This window comes from Muscardinus avellanarius (assembly GCF_963383645.1).
Source record: "Muscardinus avellanarius genome assembly, chromosome: 8".
NCBI lineage: Eukaryota > Metazoa > Chordata > Mammalia > Rodentia > Gliridae > Muscardinus > Muscardinus avellanarius.
In genome coordinates, this window is record NC_137794.1 from 7,036,631 (window position 1) to 7,061,732 (window position 25,102).

General features: G+C 38.0%; 1 protein-coding gene across 1 annotated transcript in view; it reads right to left on the reverse strand.

Annotated features, from left to right (window-relative positions):
- Positions 1 to 25,102, reverse strand: part of PTCHD4 (patched domain containing 4) — a gene marked incomplete at both ends in the record, with an annotated part of 192,496 nt that overhangs the window by 130,081 nt on the left and 37,313 nt on the right. Inside the window, one exon of the mRNA XM_080700055.1 lies at positions 254 to 734. Within this exon, the coding sequence (XP_080556181.1) occupies positions 254 to 734 (481 nt within the window). The remainder of the gene's footprint in view (positions 1 to 253; positions 735 to 25,102) is intronic.

Sequence of the window (25,102 nt, forward strand, 5' to 3'; positions counted from 1 at the left end):
AAGAATTCCAATAGTATGTAATTTAAAACACTCAACAAATTAGATTAAACGGGAAGATGGTTTGGCCACTCCAGAATTTCCTGAAAGGCTTAATAAGGTATAGAAAGACACAATCCCAAGTAAAATTGTACATAACCACACACAGACACACTGATAAAAAAAATTAAAACAAATTTCTACCTGAAAATTCAAGAAATGTACTACCTTGCCCCAAACCGGTAAGAATCCGATTACCACAAGGATGGATAGTTACCCATGGCGAAGAACGGGATTCCCAGCAGGGTAGAGTTGTACTTTCCATCTGTGATGAAGAAGATCCCTGCTGCCGTGACAATGGAGATGCACACTGTCAGCACCCCCAGGAGGCCCAGGAAGGGCTTACTGCGCAAGCAGTCCTTCATGGAGCTGGAGAGGGTGGCTGTGGTCAGGATGAGCACGAGGCTCACCAGGACCTTGCTTCTGGCCAGGATGCTGGTCTTATGAAAGTCTCTCCAGAGGCTAAAGGATGCTAAAGAGTAGAGTTGGAGGTCCTGGTGCTCCTCCTGCAGCTTCCTCATCAGTTTACAGAATTCATTCTCCCACATCTCTCCTATGAGGTCTTGGGTGGCAGAGCCATAGGTCTGGAGGTAGTAGGTGATTTGAATGGCTCTGGCTGTCTTGACCCGCTGGTCCTTGCTGTTTGGCACTTCCACAACCCCGCCCAGTTGATGTCCAATAAAACTGTTCCTCCCATCCTTGAAAACAGAAAAATGGGAGACTAAAGTTACCGGAAGGGTGCGCATCCCAGGGAATTCTTTCTTACTCTAAGTGAAGGAGCACAGGAAGGCAAAGACAGGGGCTGGTAATTGTGAAATTGATGTGGGTGAAGAAGCAAGTTAAGAGTTTCTACTCAACTTTTTGGCAGCTACAAGGGATACCATGCATGATGATCAGGATTGGAAAAGATGCAAAGACTATTATGAAGCTACGCAAGACTCACCACATGCACAGAAAAATGTATGTAAATATCACTCTGATTTCTTACATACTCTTATCTCACCTATTTCTTTATGCAACAGTCTATTAGAATGTGTGTGTGTGTGTGTGTGTGTGTGTTACTGAGGATAGAACCCAGGGGTATTCTACCTCTGAGCCACACCTCCAGCTCTATTTTATTTTTATTTTTTTGTGGCACTGGGGATTGAACCCAGGGGCATTCTACCTCTGAGCTAAACCCCCAGGCCAGTTTTATTTCTTATTTGGAAATAAGGTCTCACTAAGTTGCGGAGGGCCTCACTATGTAGCTGAGGCTGGCTTCAAACCCATAATCCTCCTCTTTCAGTCTCCCAAGTACTGGGATTATAAGCCTGCACCACCATGCCTGGCTGATATTTTAATTTTATTTTGAAACAGGTCTTTCTAGATTTCTAAGGGCCTCATTAAGTTGATGAGGCTTATCTCTAACCTATGATTCTCCTGTGTCAGCCTCTCAAGTACTGGGATTACAGGCTTGCAGCATTATGCCCGACTATTATAAGTTCTTAGTGCGGCATTGAGACAATGATTCAATTTTACTCAGACGTGAAGTATGGCATGAACTAACAGCATTTTAAAATTAAAATAATTATCTTCTTTTATAAATATATGCTAAACTTTTTAGGACGGACACACATCTATACCAGCACACATACAAACACACAAACAACATTAATATCCCTATTTCTTCTCCCTATTAGGACAGCATGACTGCACAGTGTAGAAAAGTAGAGAATACTGTTTCTTAAAATTAATCTAATGATGTTGAAATGTTTCCTAAATATGATGTGAGCACCTGTCACTCATTACAATCTTCCTTCTAAACACCTGCCTTACACATAGGTTGATCTTTCCCTACAGAGACAGTGGGCAAAACCCTCAAATGAAGCTGATAAGATTAAGTCATCTCGATTTCAGAGTTTGACATGAAGTGTTGGCAAGCTTATGAGAGTGAGAGTTTGGTAAGAGAAACAATGAGTGCTCTTTAAGGCACTCATAGGTGGACACAGTGTTACTTAGACAGGTTCAGAACAGTAATTCTCATCCAATGTGTTCCGTCACTCAAATGCCTGACAGCCATTGCGAAATGTTAATCAACTTGTAGATTCTGTTTTTTGCCCCAATTGTCACGTTCTTCAATGGCAACAGATGTCAGAATGTAGAACTCAATGGCACTGAAAATCTGCTGCAGGTACCAGGTGAGAAGCAGGGACTGAAGTCAACAGGTGCCACAAGTAGACTGTGTGTGGGCAAGGTGTTCATCTCACAGGCATATATGGAAGAGTAGTCAGCTCAAGAAACAGGTTTTTTTTCTTTTTCTGGAGAGCGTCATGGACAAGGGCAACAAACCCAATGGGTGTTTTTATAGGATAGGGAAATATCATGTTATCAGGTGAAAATAATTATTAGGGATTTGTTTAATCCAGACACCTATATCTGAGGCAGTTGTTTGCATTTTTAACATGCACCAGGAAAATCTGTATATTTGAGAGTGTGTTTCAAACACAAAAAGTTTAAGAGGTTTATAGCATACAAATGCTGCTAGTAAGATCATGATGAATTGTAAGAGAAACTTCAGAGTCATTTCATATACTCAAAGATCTTTCTTGACCAAACCCCATGGAGCGCTCCAATGAAGTACAACTGGAAAGTTAGGCAGACTTTAAAGGAGGGGCAGGAACTCATGTAAGTGAGAAAGTGTGGAATACAGTTTGTTTTCTTTCAGTAGGCACCAGTTGATATTTAATTAGATGTGGTGGTTTTTGTTTTTAACTTGGAGAAATTTCTGGTTCTACCCTTCTTTCTATAACTTTGAACTTTCACCTTTGATTTAAACTTGTGCTTAGGATTGTTTGAAAGGAAAAATATTTTAAAAGCTTTATTTTTTTTAAAGAATGTGTAGATCTGTCTGTTGCCTTTACTCATTTCCGTCATCAAAAAAGACTTCTCAGAAAACTCCATAAGTAGCATAGAAATATATTTGTCTATCAGCTCCATTTGGAGATAATAGTGGATTAAAATGGGTGCTGATCATGGGTCTGGAAAAAGTGAAAATTTTAAGTAAGACAAACATAGATTTTTAAATAACGAATCTTCATTGAATTTGGCCTGCTGTTCATTCCCTTTTGAAGTTATCTAATTTCCAACTTTACAAAAAATACTTTATAAAAGAAATGTTTCTGTTCTAGATTTCCCTGGAATATTCTCCTACATCCTTCTTATGGCTAAGACTACTTCCTGTCGTGGAGGTCTTAGCTTTAAAGAAAACATTTGAATCACACAATCTAAATTGGATAACTCCTTTTCTGCAATCAGTCAATTGCATAGTTCTACTTTACATTTTTCTTGCTAATGATTTCTCTCTGAAATGATCTTACACAAATATTCAATTGCTCTTTCTTTGTATTCTTTGCTAGAATATGCACTTGTTGAAAGCTGGTACTTTTCCTGTAATGCTAATAACTTCCCGCTACATAAAACAAGGATATTCAATAGCCTTTGTTAACTGAGTGAACTCACTTTGAGGTGTAAATTACTAATCATACATTATATTTTAGAGGCTGTGTAGGTAAGATTAGGAAACAGAAGAAACAATTTTATATTTCTTTTCAATCTTTTTAGTCTTGGGTTACCTTTTCTCAACATATGTTCTCATTCCATATTTATTGTGCACAAGACATATTTAGGAAGCTAGTCGACAGATAGGAATCTTGGGGAGCGCTACAGGAAGGGATGTACGTATCATGGTTTGAAGGCAAAGGATGGCACAGAATGCTCAAGGAACTGATTGGGAGTGATGATGTTTCATGCTAGAGAGGAAAACGGGGCATCTTCAGTAAGAAACAAGAAAGTCTCGTGAAATTATCAGGTTTGATTGTTCTTCAATATGAAATCATGGATAAGTTGCAAATAGAAAAATAACTTGATTCCCTTATTAGTGTTTTCTCTCATGGCACTCTAGAAGATTTAGAAAGCAGGATGACTTTGAAGGAAAGAGCTCTATTAGAAAGTTCCTGCAGTATTCTGGGTCCCTGATGCCGCATTAGAAAATGTCAGCCAAGGTAGTCTCTGCTAGGTAAATTGTTCCAAGGTGAATCAATGAATTTATGGGTCATGATGTTATCTCATGGAAATGAAGCATTTCGTTGCATTATCTCTCTGACAGCAGCAATGCCAGAAACAATATTCTTGGATTTTTTTTTATCATTTGTTTAGTTTAAGGTTATTGGTTGGAAGCTTTAAAAATGACTCCCATCCAATCCACACCTCTACAGTGAAAAGGAAATTAAACTCACAGAGATAAAAATCAAAGAATAAATTCTTAGAATGGAAATCTTAATGTCATAGACAATTGTGCAGAGAAAAACAAGTACTTGATGATGCCTCGAGATTACAGAGGAGTAAGTGTAATATTTGGTCCATATATATGCTAGGTTGACATTCAAATAATCTCTGTGACTTAAAAAATAATTTGGCAGCACTGTTCCTGTCCAAGACAATTATAATTCATATTATATTGATTTTCGATGAAGCAGTCAGTGCAAGAATATTGGAAACTTTAGGGGGGTCAGTCTTCTTTGCTGAAAGGAAATCTTCTGGTGCATGATAGATGGTGACATTTCTAAAAGAACGCCAAGTTTGTTTGCTTGTTTGAACAAGATGTTCTCCCCCCAAAATTATTTACTAACCTATATCTCTTCATTCCATTTTCAATTTTAAGTTTATGCATAAAATAGAATTAAATTAAGACATTGTTTATCTTGATTTTCCATCCCAGGGTTTCATAATTAGTAGAAATAAGCAAATAATGAGAAAGCAAATCTCTACAAGGCAGTTATTTAAAAATAATCAAAAGTTATTTTTAAAACAAAGTTTTTAAAGCATTAAAATGCCTCAAATAGGGAATAAATTAAATTTCTTTTGTCATATTACTCAGCTGGCGATGTGCAGTGGGATATTTCAGGGTTTTTTTTTTTTTTTTCCAAAGAGGAAGAAGGTTAAAAAAAAAACAAGGTTTCTGTGTTGCCAAAATGAAATAAAAACTTTAGCCTATCAGAATATAAAATAAGTGTAACAGAGCACTTCAGCATATCAATGAACCAAGACGAGGTTGGAATCTTTAACACATGTGGCATACTCAGTTCCAAGATTTAGAAACTTTATTTGCATTATCCCAGGCAATAACTCATCCAGTCAACTCCATGAGGAGTGTTATACTGGAGTAGCCCCAAGTCACAATGAGGGCATGGGACTGGGAGAGGATGTGAATAAAAAGGGTTATGTAGCTACAGAAAGACACAGTTGACCATTTGACTTCTGTTTCTAGCTCTCAGAGTCATGTTCTTATATTTGGATGACTTGTGAATATATTTGACCGGGAAGAACCGAAATGCGTTGGTTATGGATGTGGGATCGGGAGGCAGGTGAACAGTCTTCCTGAAGAGTCCCAGCATCAATACCGAGAAACTGTACAAGTAGCTTGAGCTCCTTGTGCACCAGATTCATTACCGGTTACAAGAATCATAGGGCACTGCGAAGATCATGTGTGCTCATATATGGAAAGTATTTGGAATAGTGTTCAGAAAAGGCTCTATATTGTTAATATTAATATTCAGCCACAGAGGGCATATTTAAATGATAACATTTATTCATGCAGCCATCTAAGATTATTCCACATCCTCCAGAAAAATTCTATAATGTGATGCAAATAGCATGGCACAGAACCAAGTTACCTGGTTTTAAGACCCAGTTCTGGGATTATACAAGGGGATCACAGAAACGCTGCTTGACTTCTCTGAATGCCAGCCGGCTCCTTCATCTCCAAAACAAAAGGTTTGGCTTATATCTAAAGGTCTGATTTGCTCTGCCTTTAATTATTTACTGGTGGTACAGTCATCAAAATGGTAAAGTCAGAAAGAATGCTAGAGAAATCTGCTGGGGTAGCGGGGAGGAGAGGAGAGGGGAAAAAGTAAGAACGGAGAGGAAACGCAAGATGACCTATGTTCGTTTCCATGGAAACAAGTAAAGCTTTTTATCTTTTTCTAAATCTGGACAAAGTTGCCTCTTTTTCCTCTTTTTTTGAGTAATCTCCAGAAAGGATTCTTATCAAAGGGAAAAATATAGGGAATTTGCCCCACTTAACCTACATGTATGTGTATTGTCTCTCAGTAGCCCAGATGAACTGATTTATTGCTTACGTAGTAAAACTCCACCTTTGGGTCACTATTAGTACCATTTCTATTGTATCTATTTGCTTAATATGTAATAGCATAAAGGACTGAATTTCTTCTTTAAGCAAAACCTTTGCACAAACATGCAAACGTAGGTTTAACAGCTACATTAAATGTGAGCCACAGAAAAGTGATTTTTTGTTTTTCTGTAACTCCTGTTAGTTATCAAATCCCTAAAATTTCCACAAAAGCACATTACCATTCTTGGGTCTTTCACAAAGGGATCCCAGTGGCTAACCAAGGACAAGTATTCCACATGAGAAGACATTTAGCTTTGTTGCTGCCCTGAGTTGAGGAAGCCGTCCATCACTCACATGGCAGTACTGGAGGACTGCAACGAGCCCTGTGTACAGTGCCTTCCTTTAGTGGAAGAAGCGATATATACGTGTCGTTATTCCTTTCTTTTGAACCAAGAAACTCTCTTCTAAAATGGCACGGCTTACAACCATGGGCTTCATAAGGAATGGGGCACAAGGGCTATTAGCATCTCTGAGTGGAAAATAGATCAGTCTGACAAACCCCAGGGGCGAATCTTGGAGTAGAACTCAAAAACTCCTGCAGCAACGGGAAAATCAGGGGCAACCAGAACAGCGCAGGCACAGCCAATGTCTACACGCTGCGCTAGTGTGGTGAATACATGGGTGTACTCAAAGATGTGACACAGGTGGAAACTGGCAAGAAAGGAGACTCATTTGTTTATTCAAGAGATAGTCAACACATATATGCTTTGTGCTAAAGTTATGCTTCTGAACTTAGAGTGGGAGTAGCTACAGTTTTTAGCCTCAAAAAGCCTATGGCTCTGGGGTAGAGCAGGGAGTGGATGTGGGAATACATATGAAGTGGGCATTTAAAGATATATATATATATATATATATATATATATATATACACACATATACACATATATATATAGAGAGATAGATGATATAGATATAGATATAGATATAGATAGATACATATATATGAGATATATGTAGTCTAAAAATATATATGTATATATAGCCCAATATATACATATTTATAATATAAGAATCAATCTATTATCTATCTATATATCAAGCCCATATATCTACAGCTAACACAAGCTATTAAAGAAGTACTAAGAAGGAATCACTTAGCTTAGGAGGCACTTAGAAGGCTTTCCAAAGAGGTGGCATCTTATCTGAGTCCCGAAGCATGAGTAACAGTTGTCTAAGTGAAATGAAGGATTTGGTTGCTGTACATGGAGAGGAATGGTCTTCAAAGCAGAAGGAACAGTGTACACAAGCCCTAGATGGAAGAGTAAGTATGTTGTGTTTTTGGAGTTTAGAGAATTGACCAGAATCTCCAGATTGGGGGATGGAGTTGTGCAGAAATGGAGACTAGTGATGATTAAGAAGAGTTGTTTATTCAAAAGCTCTCTGATTGCCATGAGAAAGAGGAACTTCTAGGATGCTTTCGGGATGGAAACAAGCACTAGAGAGGGGCATGGCATAAGCAGATTATTTTTTGCCTTCCTCACAGCTGTGTCTAAAGCAAGTCCTACCTAGCATTGTTTGAACATTAAAAATGTAATTTTCAGTTCTTATGGAATACATACTGTTCTGAAAATAAATTTTTCCACACTGGACTTCTCCCAAAGAATTACTTCTTCTGGAGTGTGAAAGGCATGTTGGAATAAAAATTCACTTTTTTGAGGTGTGAGTTATTGGACGTGATAAACTCATTCTAATGTTTCCCATTATTCAAATAAACTGAAATAAATATCATGAATATTGAGTATCAGAGAAGGTAGACTGCTAGTTTTAGTTAAAACAAGAAGATGAAGACAAATAAGGGGATATAGTCTCTTTCTAAAGAGTTTATACTTTTGTTATAGAAATAAAGAACATAAATAAAACCAGAGAATAAAGCATTGAAAAACACTGCGATACAGAAGACTTCTAAAGAATCAAGATAAGTGCTGGGGATACAAATTTACACACAGACAGAATGATTTCAACCATGTGAAAATATTTATGCTCATATAAATGTTTAAAAGAAATGCCTCAGATGATATTTGGTATTGGTTTATAGGTCATTTCTGCTTTCTTGGTTAGGCTATTTTATATTATCTTGAAAAAACTCTATTGATTCATCAATAAAATTAGTAAAAGCAATGTGTTAGAATTGAACAAAGGGTAAGCTGGAATGTGGGGAATCAATTAGGCATGACATTTAATCAAATTTCACTTAGACAGTAGGGAAGGACCAAGAATCAGAATTCCCTCATTCCCAGGCTCAAGTTCGAAGCAACCTGTCTCCCAGCTGACAGTTTAGTCTTCTCCATGAAGAAATATAGTTTTGCTTATTGAGACATAATGAAAGATGTATCCTATCTCCTTAAAGTTACAGGTAACGGTGCATTCCTAGCTACTAAGAGTAGGTAGGGTCAAAGCCAACACACTAAACTCAGAGCCTGATCTAACCTTGTGTTTGGCTAAATGGTATTCTCTTCCCAAGGAAAAGATCATGAGATGGAGCACTGGTGGCTCAGTATCATTTTCTTTGTATTGAACTTGAGTTATCTGGTTGTTTTGAATTTTTGCTTTGTATGTTTCTGACCCCATGTTCTCCCCCTTTCATTTTATAACAAAAGAGAAATCATTTAGACAAATGACACTTTTTTTAGTATCTGCTATGCATAAGCATCATGTGAATTAAAACTTATTTTTGTTTTCTTGAATTATCCATATGTCTAGATTATGTGTAATCACCAAGGTCTAGATTATAAAGTTGAATGAAGCTTCTAGGAAATAGGCCGCTGATTTACGTAATTTAAAAATAGTGTTAGTATATGTATGTATATGATTATATGTACGTACGTATGTATGTATGTATGTATGTATGTATGTATTATTTATTTATTTATTTATTTATTTATTTATTTATTTATTTATTTATTTATTGGTGCTAGGGATTGAGCCCAGGGGCATTCTACCTCTCAGCTATATCACCCAACACTTTTTTATTCTTTGTTTTGAGACAGGGTCTAGCTAAGTTACAAAGTTGTTATGATCCTTCTATCTCAGTTTCTCAAGTGCTGGAATCACAGGCATGGGACACTGTTCTTAAGACACTCCAATTTTTTTTTTGTTTTGTTTTTGTTTTTTTTTTTGCGGGTCTGGGGATGGAACCCAGGGGCCTCTGACTTCCAAACTACATCCTCCGCCCTATTTTTTCATTCTTTATTTTGAAATAGGGTCTCACTGAGTTGCAAAGGGCCTCACTAAGTAGCTGAGGCTATCCGAGAACCATGATCCTCCGGTCTCAGCCTCCCAAATGCTGGGATGACAAGCGTGCGCCACCACGCCCAGCTCCAAATTTTTAAATTCCACTTTTCTAGTTTTTACTGTGCTTCGTTTTCTAAGATTGTGTTAAGCTATCAAGAGTCTAAAGAGAGAGCCCACAGAATGGGAGATCATTTCTATCTTTTCCCCTGATAGAAGACTAATGTACAGAATATACAAAATACATAAAAGATTCAGTACTAAAAAGATGAGCAAGCATTGTGTGTATGTATGCCAATATCACTAGGAACTGCTATGAGACAATAATGCAGCAACAAAAGTATTAAATAAAACTTCATTCAGACACACCTTCTGATAATTAGTACATGCTTTCCTTTACCATCATTGTCTTGTATCTTTTATTATTTCAATGAGATTTCTAAGTCCATTGAAGACAAGTGAAGAAGGTATGTTTTTCAAGGTAATGAAACAAACAGAGGGACATATATCTCAAGGGACTATAGAGGAATAGATGAGAGAATAAGAAATCAGTAGTGTGACCTTTACTTGAAGTTGTGGGTGAGGGTAGCTGTGTCTCATCCTTTGGTAAAACAAAAGTGACACACTTGTATATCTAAGGAAGATGATTCAGATAGTATTATCTTATTGTCTTATATGAACATCCTCTCTACTTACTCCTTAGCTCACCTCTTTTTCCTTTTTCTCCTTTCCCTCTTCTCTCTTTCTCTCTCTCTCTCCCTCTCTCTCTCTCCCTCTCTCTCTCTCCTTCTCTCTCTCTCTCTCTCTCTTTCTCTCTCTCTCTCTCTCTCTCTCTCTCTATCTCTATCTCTGACTTTCTTTTATTTGAAAGACATCTACCTTGAAGCCCCAGTGATGGATGATTATTGAACTATGAACTATGTCAGGAAAATGCTAGATAAAGAATATAATATTCACTTAAGTCAATTTTATCCTCACTAAATTAGCTCATCTTTGTAATCCCCAAAGTACAGCCATGCTTTGAAAATATAGCTTGCGATATACATCCTAATGAGAGCCATACAATTTTTCTTTATTATGACCAAGATATTCAGCCTCAATAATTAAAATAATTGAAAGTCTTTTGATGAAGTCAAGGAAGTCAGTATTCTCCTATCTTACAGCTCCATGTGGAAGTTAAATATTCCTTCTCTCAGCATGGGTGATGAGGGTGCAATGGTTTACCTTTGAAAGAAGAGTAATGTTTTCTGGGTTGATATAATTTAGACAAAAGCATGGCATATTTGTCATATTAAATTTTGGTTATTTAATAAAGGCTCACCTTAATGCCTTTGGAAAATAAAAATAAATAAATAAAAACTAAACTACTTGAGCCAGGTGCAGTGACGATGCATACATGTGATCCCAGTACTTGGTAGACTAGGACAGGAGGATCCTAGGTTGGAAGCCAGTGTGTGGTTACTTAGCAAGACCTTGTTTCAAAGTAAAAATGGATAGGGGTATAGTTTAGAGGCAGAATACCCTTGGTTAAAGGCTCCCACCACCACCAGAAAATTAACTCAGAGGCAAAGCGCATGTTTCTTGCATGATAATGTGCCTATTGCAAATGATTAACCAAAGTTCATTAAAGATTGAGAAAATAATTAGAAAATAATTGTCTATTTTGTTAAGAGGAAAAATACCTTTCTGGATACATAAATATATATATGTTTTTTTGGGAGATGATACTAGAAATCAGACTCTGGGGCACCTCAGAAATACACCCCATTCGTTTTTATTTTTTATTTTTGAAACAAAGTCTCTCTAAATTGCTGAGACTAGCCTCAAAATGTAATACTTCTGTTTCAGCTTCTCAGGCAAGTGTCACCATACCTACCTACTTTAACTATGTTTAGTGACTGTAAACTACCTTTAGTAAGAAAGATAAAATCTGTCATTTTATTACTCAAGTGGAAAACTTATCCATGTGTTTTTAGTTTTATTTGCATGTGATACTTTTCAATTAATAGTATTTCCCAATTAAATTATTTTAATTTATCACATATTTACATTTTTCTTTGGAAAATATTGTAGTCATAGTAAATCAGGAGGTAGTAAATTATTATTAGCAAAAGCCATAAATAAAGGGGTAACTGAAAGATTTTTGTAAAAAATCTAAGATCTAATAAATTTACATAAATATTTATGCAATGGAATTAATACTAAGATAAATAGTCTCATTATAATGAAAGCAATAATCATTGTAAATGTACTATTCAAAATTAGGGCAATTTTAAGCAAGATTATCCACCTTCTATCCCTGGAGAATTGAATTTCCTCTACCTCATAAATATGACTGCTGCTACCTCTAGCCACGTACAAATGTCTCTTTTACCTGTGTAAGTTTGTTGTTACCTAGGCCTCTTTTATGGGATTGGAGACAAGGCTTCTAACCAAAATTGAATTCCTCTTTTAGTTTGGTTTCAATTAGCAGCCATGTTTCATAATTTGACAATCAGTATTTTTCTTTCTCCAATAAATTATCACTTTTTTTGTTAGAGGATGTTAACATGGCTAAATCTCCCAACCTTGATTTCACTAAGTGTTAAGAAATGGACGGAGACTTCTCTACTCTCCTGCACACTACAAGTCACAGGGCTTGGTTATCTGGCAGTGATGACCACACCGATATGGCCTCACGGGCAGTTTGATTGGCTATAGTTGGCTTAACAGTTACAGAAAGTTGGGCTTGAATGTAGATTTAACAAGTTATTACCACTGTGAGTGTTGTTATAATTCAATCTAAGCTTCTGTTGCTTAGATTCCTAAGCCTCCTTCTTCAGCTATAAATTGGAAATGTCTAGCTAATAAACTTTAATGTGAGAATTATGTTTGATGATATTTGAAGAGGAATGGCACTTTGTGTTTTTTTTTTTTTTTGGTAAAGGCGCTATTGAAAGTTATTACCTACTTACAAAATGATAGTTAAATGATTAAAGGATGTTTGTAAAATAAATAAAGATAGGCCATGGCTCCTGACATCAGAAACATTCCAGCCGAGTGTGGTGGCACAGGCTTGTAATCCCAGTAGTTGGGAGGCAGAGACAGGAAGATCTGGGTTCATAGCCAGCCTCAGCTGCTTAGTGAGGCCCTCCACAACTTGGTGAGACCTTGTTTCAAAATACAGAATAAAAAATAGGGCTGGGGGTATAGCTTGGAGGTAGAATGCTCCTGGGTTTAATCCCTAGCAACACACACACACACACACACACACACACACACACACCAAAACAAAAATTTCATCCATCATCAGCTTCCACTATAAACACAGAACATTTTTCTAGGACTTTCTAAGTATATTTAGCTAAAAAAAAGATGAACAAGCCAGGTATGGTGGCACGTGCTTGTAATCCCAGCACTTGGGAGGCTGAGACAGGAGGATCACACAGGTTTGAAGCCAGCCTCATCTACTTAGTGGGGAACTCAGCAACTTAGTGAGATTCTGGTTCCAAATAAATTATAAAATAGGGATGGGGGTGTAGCCCAGAGGTAGAAAGCCCCTGGGTTCTACCCCCCAGTACCCCCCCCCCCACACACACACAAAGATGTACAAGAGATCTTAATTTTGCTAATTTCAACCTTGGAGGCCCCCTCTCCATGTGACCCAGCTCTTGCCTCTAAGTTAATGCCAACTAATGTGTCTGGTATTTTAAAGGATAACCTAAAGGAGCTTGCTTAAATTTCCCTCCAAGAGTCACCAGGAAAGCACCTGAGCTGGAGCCTTCTCTAACCTGGAAATCAGGTCCTCACTAGCGAAAGCTGCAGGTGCACTGAGCTCACAGGGTTTGCTCTGCTTCCCTACAGGTACCCCAGGAAAGCTTGGGACCCCGAGTCAGGCCCACCTCTCAGCACTGCTATCTGCTTCCACTCCAGACACCAAACACATGTGGCTTTGGAGTGCAACACACCCCACAGTGGAAAGAGTGTGTTCAGGCTTGTAGCAGTCTCTGTAGACAAGACGGTGAGATGAAAGTCGGAACCAAACCTCTGGATTCTACAATTACCCAGAATCTCCTGCTGCAGGGTCCTTCTGAAACTAAAAGCGTTTGGTGAGACATGGAGCAGCTCTCCTGGCTTCCTCTTTTAAAATGACCTCTCTTTACAATCCGCATGTAAAATGTCAGTACGCAAAAACCAGGTGAAGTGATTCAGTTTTCACCTGGTTCCGTTTTCTGTTTTCTACCTCATTTTCTGAAGACTTGACTGCATTGTTCCAAAGAATATAATTTCTCTCTCTGTGCTTGGCTGATCTCACTTAACATAATGTTCTCCAGGTCTTTCCACCTTTTTGCGAATGACATGTTTTCTCTAATATGCCCAAACTAGGGAGTATTAGGGAATACCAGAGGGACTCCAGAAAATGGAGGGGAAACCTCAGCAGAGCTAGAAAGGAAGGATGGGAGAGTAGAAGGCTGAGGTTAATTAATAGAGAAGCTCCTTCGAATATGTGTATAAGTGTGAATGTAGCGTGGTTGGCCTGGACACTCATTGTTGGGAGCGGAGAAAGGGGAAGCCGGGGGAGGGGGAGGGCACCAAGTACTGTGGGAATGTGTGCCATTGTCAATATGATCCGCGTAAAAATAAAAATAATCAAAAAGAATTTCATCAAGGCAGTTTGCAGCTGACTTTGATTTTAATGTGTCTGTTTCAGTACAATACTTCATGACAGCCATAGAGAGCAAATGTCCTCATATTCTGGAATGTGTCAGAGCCATTACTGCTGTTTGCTGAAGAATACCCCAAACACTGCCTATTGCAGCTTTAATATAAATTTGGTGTGTTTCATTATCCCCACCGAGGGCAGACATGTTAATTCTGGTGGCTTGCTTATATTAAAATGAAGGTACTGCAAAAAAAAAGTAAAATAGGCACCACCGAGAAGAAGAAATAACAAAAAGGTATGCGCTGACTCTCTTCCCAACTTAACACATTTGGAAAACAACTAGTTTTGGAGAGCACCTGGTACAAACAAATTTTACAGGCAGGAAAATATAAAAGGCTGGTCTATTGTGCTTAAATGCATTCTCTGTCAATCTCCCTTAGTGCAACACAGTTAATTCCCTATAATTCTGCAAGGAGTCAGAGAATTCAAGGTGACTGTGTCATGCCTTATGCATAAGGAGAGAGGCTCTTTTTCTTTATTTTAGGGAGATTATGTAAAGAAAACTACAGGGCATCCTTCACTTACACGGAGGTACTTTAATGGGGGTAAGTGGGTGTCTGCTTTGAGGAGAGCTCAGGGCTATTTGAAGCCACTGCAATTAGTTACATAAGCAGGTATTTAAGGGGAGGCCTTTCAAGTGCATAATGCTATGTTAATGTATTGTTAAAAACAGCAATAATAGCATTTACCAAAAACAATGCTCTCTCAACTGGAGCTGAAGGCTGCCTGGGTCTCCTCTGTGCTGTTTGCAAGGACAGACTGTGTGAGGCTCTGAGGGAGAAGAATGGCAACTTAGCTTGGGAAAATGAAGACCTACTGGTCTGAAACTGCCTTGAGGTCAACCATGTTCTCCATCCTCAGTTCTAGTAATGACCCGACAGCAATTGTTCATCCAGCATGGAAAATAAAGATGAACCTGAGGGAGACAGAAGAAGGGTCTTGCATACTATCCTAAGAAATTTGGGATAGTTTAAAAATGTCACTGAAAAATTTAAATATGCCCTGTGTGGTGGCACACACCTGTAGTCCTCGTACTTGGGAGACTGAAATAGAAGAATGATAGGTAGGAGACAAGTCTCAAGTTTCTCAGAAACCTAGCAGAGACCTTGTTTCAAAATTAAAATAAAATAAAAAGAGCTGTAGGTGTAGCTCAGTGGTAGAAAGCCCTGGATTCAATTCACAGTAACACACACACACACAAAAGGAAAGAAGGAAGGAAGGGTAGCAACTGATCTGAAATGTATAGGTATGTGTGAGGGTTTATAATAATAATGCTAATAGAGCCGGGAGTGGTGGTACATGCTTGTAATCCCATAATTCAGGAGGCTGAGATGGGAGGAGAACAGGTTCGAAGACAGCCTCAGCTATTTAGTGAGACCCTGTTTCAAAATAAAGAATAAAAAATAGGGCTGGAGGTATAGCTCTAAGGTAGAATGCCCCTGGGTTCCATCCCTGGTATCTTAAAAAAAATACTAATGCTAATAGGAAGATAGATGAATAGATCCTAGGAGATATCCCAGTTGAGAACTAATTCCTAAATAAAGTGACAGGCAAAACAAAAATATAAGTTAATGAAGGGATATTTAAGATGTAAAATGGATTTAATCCCGTAATTGATTGAATGCGAGAAAAGAAGGAAAGAGGGAGAAGTTTCTGTTAAGGAACTTTGTAGAAATCACTGCACTCACTAAGCTGGGAACTACACTTGATGGGATGAGGGAAACTGGAATTGAGCTCTATTTATTGAATTTTAGGTACCTGGAAAACATCAAGATAGAGAATCTTACAAATGAATATAATTACGGATAGTTTGCTTAATACAGAGGCTAGAAATAGGCGGATTCTTTCCTTGACCAAACTTTAGTCAGGTCCTCTAGGCCCAACTGTACCTTTTCTTGTAACAGGTTTAGCAAAAAGCCCAAGACAATTTAGCAAGAACTCTCCACCTTTGATATCTACTTGGGATCCTCATCGTTCAGGCCCCAGTTGATATCTGGTCACCATTACCAATATTCAGCACCCTGATTCTTGCGTAACTTAAATATTCCTAAAACTCCCAGAAATATAGGAACTGATCTTAATGCTTTTCAAATTTATGCGATTTGGGTACATTTTGGTACCCTTAGAGTTAGACTAAGTTAAATAATAGATGTTCACTAAATAGATCATTCCTAAATAAGTTAAACTTTTAAAATATCCACTACTGAATATAAATTTAGTGTATACGTATACATATACTTTTGGCATCTGATTTTCAGATGTATAGAGATGCTATTTAAAGTGTGGGTTTGTTAGTAAACATGAGAAATTATACTATGAGAAAACATATGCCTATAAAAGAAATGTGAGAGGCTATAGTCATAGAATTTTCTGGTCTGCTACAAAATCCTGGTATGTGAAAGACAATTCACAATGGTCTATGGCGCCTACCGTGGGGCACAACTGATGAGTAATCCTCCCTCAATTTCAAAGAGTCAGGTAGATTACTCAAGGTCTTCATAAAACAAATTAAAAAAGACAATTACATTAAAAATAAGACATACTAAATAAAAAAGAGGTTTCTTCATTGATATCGCATACGATATCGGTAAGCATATGTTAAAGAAAAGAGGTATCTGAGTTTTTACTAAACAACTTAGACACTTTTTCTCCTTTCTACAAAAAAATTCCCCTTAATTTCCTAAAAAAAACCTTTAATCTTAAAAACATAAGTCAAAAAATAAAACTATCTTATATTAATCATAGACCAAAAGGGTCCCTATAGATGCTTTTTCTCTATAAAATCTTTTTAAAGATGCCTTAAATCCAACTCATGAGACAGTTTGTCTGGCCACTAGAGTGGCCACCGAAAAACAAACACCTCTGCTCTCTTCTAAAACAAAACCTAATATTTTATTAACCTTTGGCCAAAGACATGCCTTTGTTTTTCCACAGAATGCCAAAACACCTTTATAGATTCCTAATCGATTAATTCACCATTATACTACATTGCTGCGGGGGGCGGGGGGCTCACATTCCACCTCACCCATATCCACAGGCCTTCTGGACAACAGCTGACCATCTTCCACACAAATTAGTTAATCTTAATCTTCATTCACCACGAGAGGCTCAGACAACTCGCTCACATTATTTTATTGTTATTTCTTTTCCTAAAAATATCTTGCCTATAATTCTTTTCTAGGTCCAGATCTGCAAGAGCTCTCACCATCCTCTACCTGTTCTGAATTTTCCTTTGTTCCTTCCCTTCGTTGGGGGGCACTTAAGAACAACGCCACCCAAATCCACTTGTTCTGTTCAGGTTTTATAATCTGTCTGTGTTAAAGCTGTATTAACCTCTTAGTCTTTCCTTTGTTCAAAAAGCCCAACGGAGTTAAACAAACTCCTTTTCGTGGGGATAACCACTGAAAAGCTTCTTCCAGCCCCGGAACAAAAAAGCATTGTGTCCTGCCTCCCTCACTCATCCAAATATCATCATCAAAAGGTCTAATAACCTCCAAAAATTTATATACTAAAAATGTCTTTAAAATTATAAAAATAAGCCTTAAAATTATACAATTTAAAATTACAATATGGGTTTATGTTTTAAGTTATCTCCCCTCTCTCATCCTGCTTGGCAAAAAGTTTTTCTTCTTTCAAATGTAGCTGCAGGTATGGCAATTATTTTTGTCTCTGACATTATATTTATGATAAAACATGTTAATTGGATGGCAAAGTCAGGGGTTACATGATACATTCCCGCTTTAAAATTTGGGACGTATACTGTCCACCTGTGTCCTTGGTGAGTTTTAGCCTTTTTCATCTATCTACTAAAAATAATTTTTATATCACAAGCTCAGCTTATAAAAATAAAATATACAAAAATATAATCCTTTAAAATATAAAAATTATAAAATAAAGCTCTTTTATATAATTAATAATCAACTAGAATCGGTGGTGAACACTTGGGATCCAGTACTTGGGGAGGCTGAGAAAGGAGGATCCGAGATTCCCAACATCTTCAGAAACTTACTGAGGCCCTCAGCAACTGAGTGAGATCCTGTTTCAAAATAAAATATAAAACAGACCTAGGAGTATACTTCAGAGTTGAAATTCCCTAGGTTTAATCTCTAGTACCACAAAAAGAAAAAAAAAAATGTTCACCCAGATCTACAGGAATTCTGGTGATAAATTCCTGTCTTGACGTACTAATCTCAAAAGGCTTTAGCAAGTATAGTCTGAAAACCCTAATGAAGAGTTGCAGCATAGCCAACTTAAAAAAAAAAAGGAAAAAAAGATGTGTTTCAGTGATCATTTTTACTGCATTTATATCGATAATCAGACATATTTAATAAGATTACTTATTTATAAGCAAATTAGTTTTCCCATAGTTATATTTATAAGAAATGGGGTGAACTGGAAGGAAAAAGTTACTTTTCAACAGAAAACTATAGCACTCTTATCAGGGTATAATTCAAGTCCTGTTACTGTCTGTGAAGTTTGTTACTTGTAAACTAGAGGAAATATTTGTGTGTGTGTGTGTGTGTGTGTGTGTGTGTGTGTGTGTGTGTGGCACTGGGGATTGAACCCAGAGGCATGCAGCCACTAAGCTACACCCCCTAGCTCTATTTTATTTTATTTTTATTTTGAAATAGGGTGTCACTAAGTTTCTGAGGGCATCACTAGGTTACTGATGCTGGCCTTGAACCTGTGATCCTCCTTTCTCAGCATCCCATGTGCTGGGATTACAGGCATGTGCTATCTTGCCTAGCTTGGAATTTTTTTTTTCAATACTGGGGATCTAACCCAGGGGCATTGTATCTCTGAGCTACATCTCTAGCCCTATTTTTATTCTTTATTTTGAAGCAAGTTCTCACTAAGTTACAGAGGGCCGCATTAAGTAGCTGAGGCTAGCCACAAACCTGTGATCCTCCTGTCTCAGCCTCCCAGGCAGTGAGATTATAAGCATGTGTGACCATGCCCAGCAAGTGAATCTTAAATTCTAGTTTTTTCAATATATGGTTATAACTCTCAAAATAAATATTTTCAATTTTTTCATCTCTTACCTTCCTGACATGGCATTGCAAAAAACTAAAATTTGCCCTTCCCAATGCTCTGCAAATTGAGGCTTGATATAAACTTTGAGGGTATTTTCATAGCAAATCACATGTGGGTAACTTCATAAATTTGTCTGCTGCTGTATGGGGCATGAAAAAATCTTCATGAGAACAACCAGTGACCTCGTGAAAGATATTAAGACTACAAATCAGAAAATTTATCACTGCCATTCTTACTCCACCAGCTAATAAGATGCTTCAAGCCTTAATCTAGCAACCTTAGAAACTAACACTTAGACCTCTGGACTCATAAACTGGGTTTACAGCAATTAGTTATTAATCATTTTTTATAGTACTGGGAATTGATCCCAGGGACATTCTATGTCCCAGCTATACCACCAGTCTTTTTTTTTAATTTTGTATCTTTTGAAATAAAATCTCAATAAGTTTCTGAGGTTCTTTCTGATTTGCTGAGGCTGACCTTCAACCTGAGGTCCTTTTGTCTTAGCTTCCTAACTATTAGGATTGCAGACTTATCTTTGGTTTTCTTTCTCTTTCTTTATTTTCATGTTTTTGTTGTTATTAAATGCCTGATGGGTCACACTATCCAGCCAATATCCCCTAATAACAAGTCCCAATGGATGATTTAGCTGCTGTTGTTGTTGTTGTTAAATGTCTATTGGGGCCGGGCATGGTAGTGCACGCTTGTAATGCCAGCATTCGGGAGGCTGAGACCTGAGGATCGCGGTTCACGGACAGCCTCAGCTACTTAGTGAGGGTCCTGTGCAACTCAGTGAGACCTGGTTTCAAAATAAAGAATAAAAAATAGGGCAGGGGGTGTAGCTCGGAGCTCAAATGCCCCTGAGTTCCATCCCCAGACCCGCATAAATAAATAAATAAATAAATAATAAATGTCTATTGGGTCACACCATCCCAGCAAATATCTTCTCCAAGTCCCAATAGATAATTTAGCTGGTCCTTCCTTACTAAATAAATGTTGACTGAATCAGAAAATGGACTTCTATTGCTCAAGAAGAGAAACCGATATAGATTCTCCGGACAAACTTCAGTTAGGCTTTTGAACCTTCTTCTATATCCATCTGTGTATTTCCTTAGAAAACAGAGTTGTAGCAAGAAAATAAGACAATTGAACAAGAACCTCCACCCTCAACATCTAATTGGGTTTCTCACCCTTCCTCATCCTCTAGGTGACATTTTGTCACCCTGACCTATCTTCAGCAAGCGTCTTGGTAGGAAAATTAAGGCAGAATTTCCCTTAGTCTTGATGGTCCCTTTCAGAATTTTTCATCCATCTACTTTCATTCTGCTTCTTGCATCTGAATCCCCTCTTTTCTGTGTACCATTTAGAAATAACTAATCTCTCTCCTCCTATGCCCCTGCAACATGCCACTGATGCCCTGTGCCTAGTGTGATAATTCCCCCTTAGATGAGATCCCCCTCATCGTGCCTGACAGGTGACGTGAATAATTTCTTCTTTGAGATGGAAACTCTAGTGGGATCCACATTTGTCTAGGGAAAGTAGATACCTTGAGAAGACTTGAAGCTGTGGAAGAGTCTAACAATAAGTTCTGAATCTGAGTGTGGTGGCACATACCTGTAATTCTAGTATTTGGGAAAGTGAGACAGGAGGAGTGCAGGTTCAAAGTGATACTCAACAAGTTAGCATGGCCTTGTTTCACAAACAAACACACAAACAAACCCAGAGGTATGGTACCTAGGTAGAGTGCCCCTGGATTTAATTCCCAGTTAAAAAAATAATCAAGAAAAATAAGTACTGAAAAAATTTATAAAAAGACAAACTAAATGCTGAAGGATAGCAATATCTCATGCATAGTCTATATTCATAAAATGTTTCACCAGTAAATATATTAATCAGAGGATAGAAGAATATACTGAAACAGGAGATATTATAGTGAATATTAACCCTGTGGCTAACATTTGTTTAGCTACGTGAGAATAATTTTTGTAGGACATGGGCTTAAAATGCTCTCATCGTTTCTAATTCATTAAAATGAAAGCAATTCAGATCCTAAGAATAGTCTTCAGTTGGAACATTTTTTTCAGTCTCTTAATAGGGAATTCCTACCAGTGAAGTTGAAGTTGCATACTGTCCAACCTTTTGAGATGAAGGATTTGCCTTTTAATGAGAAATTTTCATTTCATTATAATGATGTACCTTCTGTCCTTGACTTGGTTATTCTCCACAGAAACATGCACTTCTTTGGACCATGTGCTCAGCATATAGTAATGGCAGATCCCAGAAAACTTATTTCAGACATTTAAAAAAATAGCTAGAAGAAAATGAGTATAAAGAAATACATATGCTTCTCTGCTGGGTACAATATAAAGAAAATCTTTAGAGGTGACCTCACAGGTTTCTTGTCTTGCATCTGTAAAGATGGAAGTAGTTATGTAACAAATGGTGTTAGACTAGGTTGTTGAACACACTAAGAATTGTTTGCAAAGGGCAACTTGATAATTCAGGCATACAGAGCTAGCAGTGTATTTTAAGCAAGGAATAGGGTGTGTATGTGTGTATACTGTGTGTGTGTGTGTGTGTGTGTGTGTGTGTGTGTGTGTGTGTGTGTATTATTGGAGGTTGAACCCAGGGGCACTCTATATCCACGCTATACTCCCAAACTTTTATATTTCTTATTTTCAAACAGAGTCTTGCTAAGTTCCTTGCTGATTGCTGATGCTGGCCTTGAACCTGTGATCCTCCTGTCTCAGCCTCCCAAATACTGGGGTTGCAGGTATGTGTCTCCTTGCCCGGCTTCTGTCTTAATTTGACACAGCGACACCTTGAGTACACAGAAGCAAAGTTAAGTAATAACAAAAATGGGCTCTTCATTTGTGAGACAGTAGTGTATATTGCATTGAGGATAATTTTGACAACCAACTACATTTGCTGGTCATAATAAGATGAACAGACTTTAAAGTTAGATCAATGTTACCGCTATAGCATCGGTATTTCTGAGGATAACTTTAGAACTGCCTGGGATTATTTATTTGGAAGATAATTTCCTATCAGTGGTAAACAAAAAGTTAGAACGGAGGATAAAACATGCCAAGACTCTTTAGCTGAAAGAATTCTTATTCTTTCAAAGTTTGAGGTATTTTCTGGATCACTGCTGTAACTTTATAATTATTATATGGCGTTTTCATTGTTTTTGTTTTTCCCCTTCTTACTGGAAACTCCTTGAAGCAGAATAAACGTTTGCCTTTTTTACTGACAATCATAAATTATCTTCTAAAAGTCATTTATCGAACAAAGTGGTATATGCCTCATCAACTAAAAATCTTCTTTGTGCATTGTGTGTTTGAAGAAAAAGGCAAGGTTATGATTATGTAGAGAAATCAATTTACATAGGCGTTTCTCAAGTCTGAAATGCAGCCGCTACAGGAAATCATCTCCTCGAGGTGCTTAGCTAACCCTCCTCCCAGAACCATAAAGATCTCATTTACCTGAAATGTGTAGCTCTGGGATGCTGTCATTAAGAGAATTGGAATCTTTGACATTTATTTTTGTGATTTCAGTAAGTTGGGAAGGAGAAGCCCAAGGACCTCTGGAACACAAATTGTGACATTTATGGTGTTGTTTTTATTCTTTCTAAGCAAAATTTGGAGCCCAATACCTTCTTCTATTCCTGACTTACAAGACTAACCACAACATTCAGGAGGAGGCTGAGACAGGAGGATCACTGTTCACAGACAGCCTCAGGTGCTTAGTGAGACCCTTTGGAACTCAGTAAGACCCTGTTTCAAAATAAAGAATAAACAATAGGACTGGGGGTGTAGCGCAGAGGTAGAATGCCCCTGGGTTCCATCTCCAGTACCACACACACACAAACAAAAAAAAGACACACCATGTGAACATCTGCTCCCAAGGGCAGCAGCTGCATCTCTCCATCCTGTGATACGGCCTCCATGGCCTCCATCTTGTCCTCTATGGACTCAAGAGTGGGATTTGCCCTGCTCCGCTCTGAATACCCCACACCATGTGGCCACATGCCTGGCCTTTTTTTCTAGTGTGCAGGCAGAGAGACTAGGCAGGAAAAAATGGTTCACTTACTGAAAACTCTACACTTAGACGTGTCAGATCACAGCAGTAGAGAAAAGCAAAGAACGAATTTGGGGCAGATGGATGGGTTTTAGGCAATTCATATTTTTCTCTTTATGTTGAAATGGTAATTAGACCACCACCAAGTCTTATACATGGTTCCCATAGTCCTTCCAATAGTTCTATTGATTTCGTTAGTCTTATATTCACCTACTATTTAGACCTAAAATTTTTCATATCACACACTACTATCATGTGTTAGATGATAAAGTGTGTGTGAGGATAACATTCCCTGGAAAAGAATGTTTAATAATATTAAATATGGAGGAGAACCATTAACTTGGGTGCTGTTTCCTTCTCACTAGCAGAGCATCCCGAAGAGACGTCTATCACTTTGGAAAGCACAGAGCAAGCCCCTGATGTCATCATCCATTAAGGAAACAGGTTTGAAAAGCCAAACATGAGTCATGTCTTGGAGTATCACGGGCACTACATTTTTAGGAACCCTAGGTCAGCGGATACTGGAGACACAAGGGATGTGAGCCTGTTGTACAGGTATGATTAAAATTAGCTCAGAAATTATTTTGTGTGTCACAAAAACATATTTATCTCTCTCTATCTCACATGCGCGCGCGCACACACACACACACACACACTCACACACACACCCTGAAGTGTCAGCTGTTAAGAATGCAGGTTAAGAATTCAGTGAGAGACCATTGGGACTTTGGGCATGAGCCCTACCACAAGGGATTATAATTAGGAGCTAGATATAAAGATGAGTGGTCCACTGCTGCTTTACTCTTCCAGTGGTTTTTTTTTTTTTTAGACTAAAGATTATCCAAGTTTCCTCTGGTTAAATTTATAGAAATTAAATTTTATAGAACAAACCTGATGATGGGAAAATCTACTAAAATATGTGGATATTCTAGGATCTCAGAGATTTCTAGTACTCTAATACTTGAATAGAAGTTGGACAACTTTTTAAAAGTTTGAGGAGAATAACAGGGAGGGTGCTGAGGCGGGAGAAGGGGTGTGCTCAGAGTCACCGTGCTCCGTTAAGTTGCTGTGTCCTTTACTCTTGAGTTTGGCATGTTGGGGCTTTTCCAGATCTGTCAGTGACTCCATCATTCAAGACGTTATTACTAGAGGTACCGCCTCTCATCAGAATAGACTCTCTTTGTAGTCCATGAAAATTCTGCTTGTAACGTAACTCCTTAATGATCTCGGTCCCCAGTGACTAAGAGATAAAAGGCACAGTGGCCCATACCTGTCATCTCAGAACTTGGGAGGCTGAGACAGGAGGAACACAAGTTCAAGACCAGACTTAGCAACTCAGAGACCTTGTTTTAAAAAGTAAAAAAAAAATAAAACAAAAATGGCTGGCAGTGTTGCTTACAGGTAGAGTGCCCCTGGGTTTAATCACCAGTACAAAAGAAAAATAATGAAAGGTCTTAAAGAAATGAATAATAATAAAGTGCTAAAAGGACAGCAAAGTACCTTCCTTTTCAGAATTGTGTGCTGTTACACACAGTCTACATTCAACATCACCCCACAATGCAAGAGAAAAGATTTCTCTCACAAGAGTCAGACCACATCATCTGGATGCTCTGTTACTCTCATTTAGTAAAATGCTTATCAGCCAGACGTCGTGGCGCACACTCGCAATCCAAGTTGTTGGGAGGCTGAGACAGGAGGATCGCTGGTTCATGACCAGCCTCAACAACTTAGTGAAGCCCTCCATAACTTATCCAGATCCTATTTCCAAATAAAAAAATAAAATAGGACCAGAG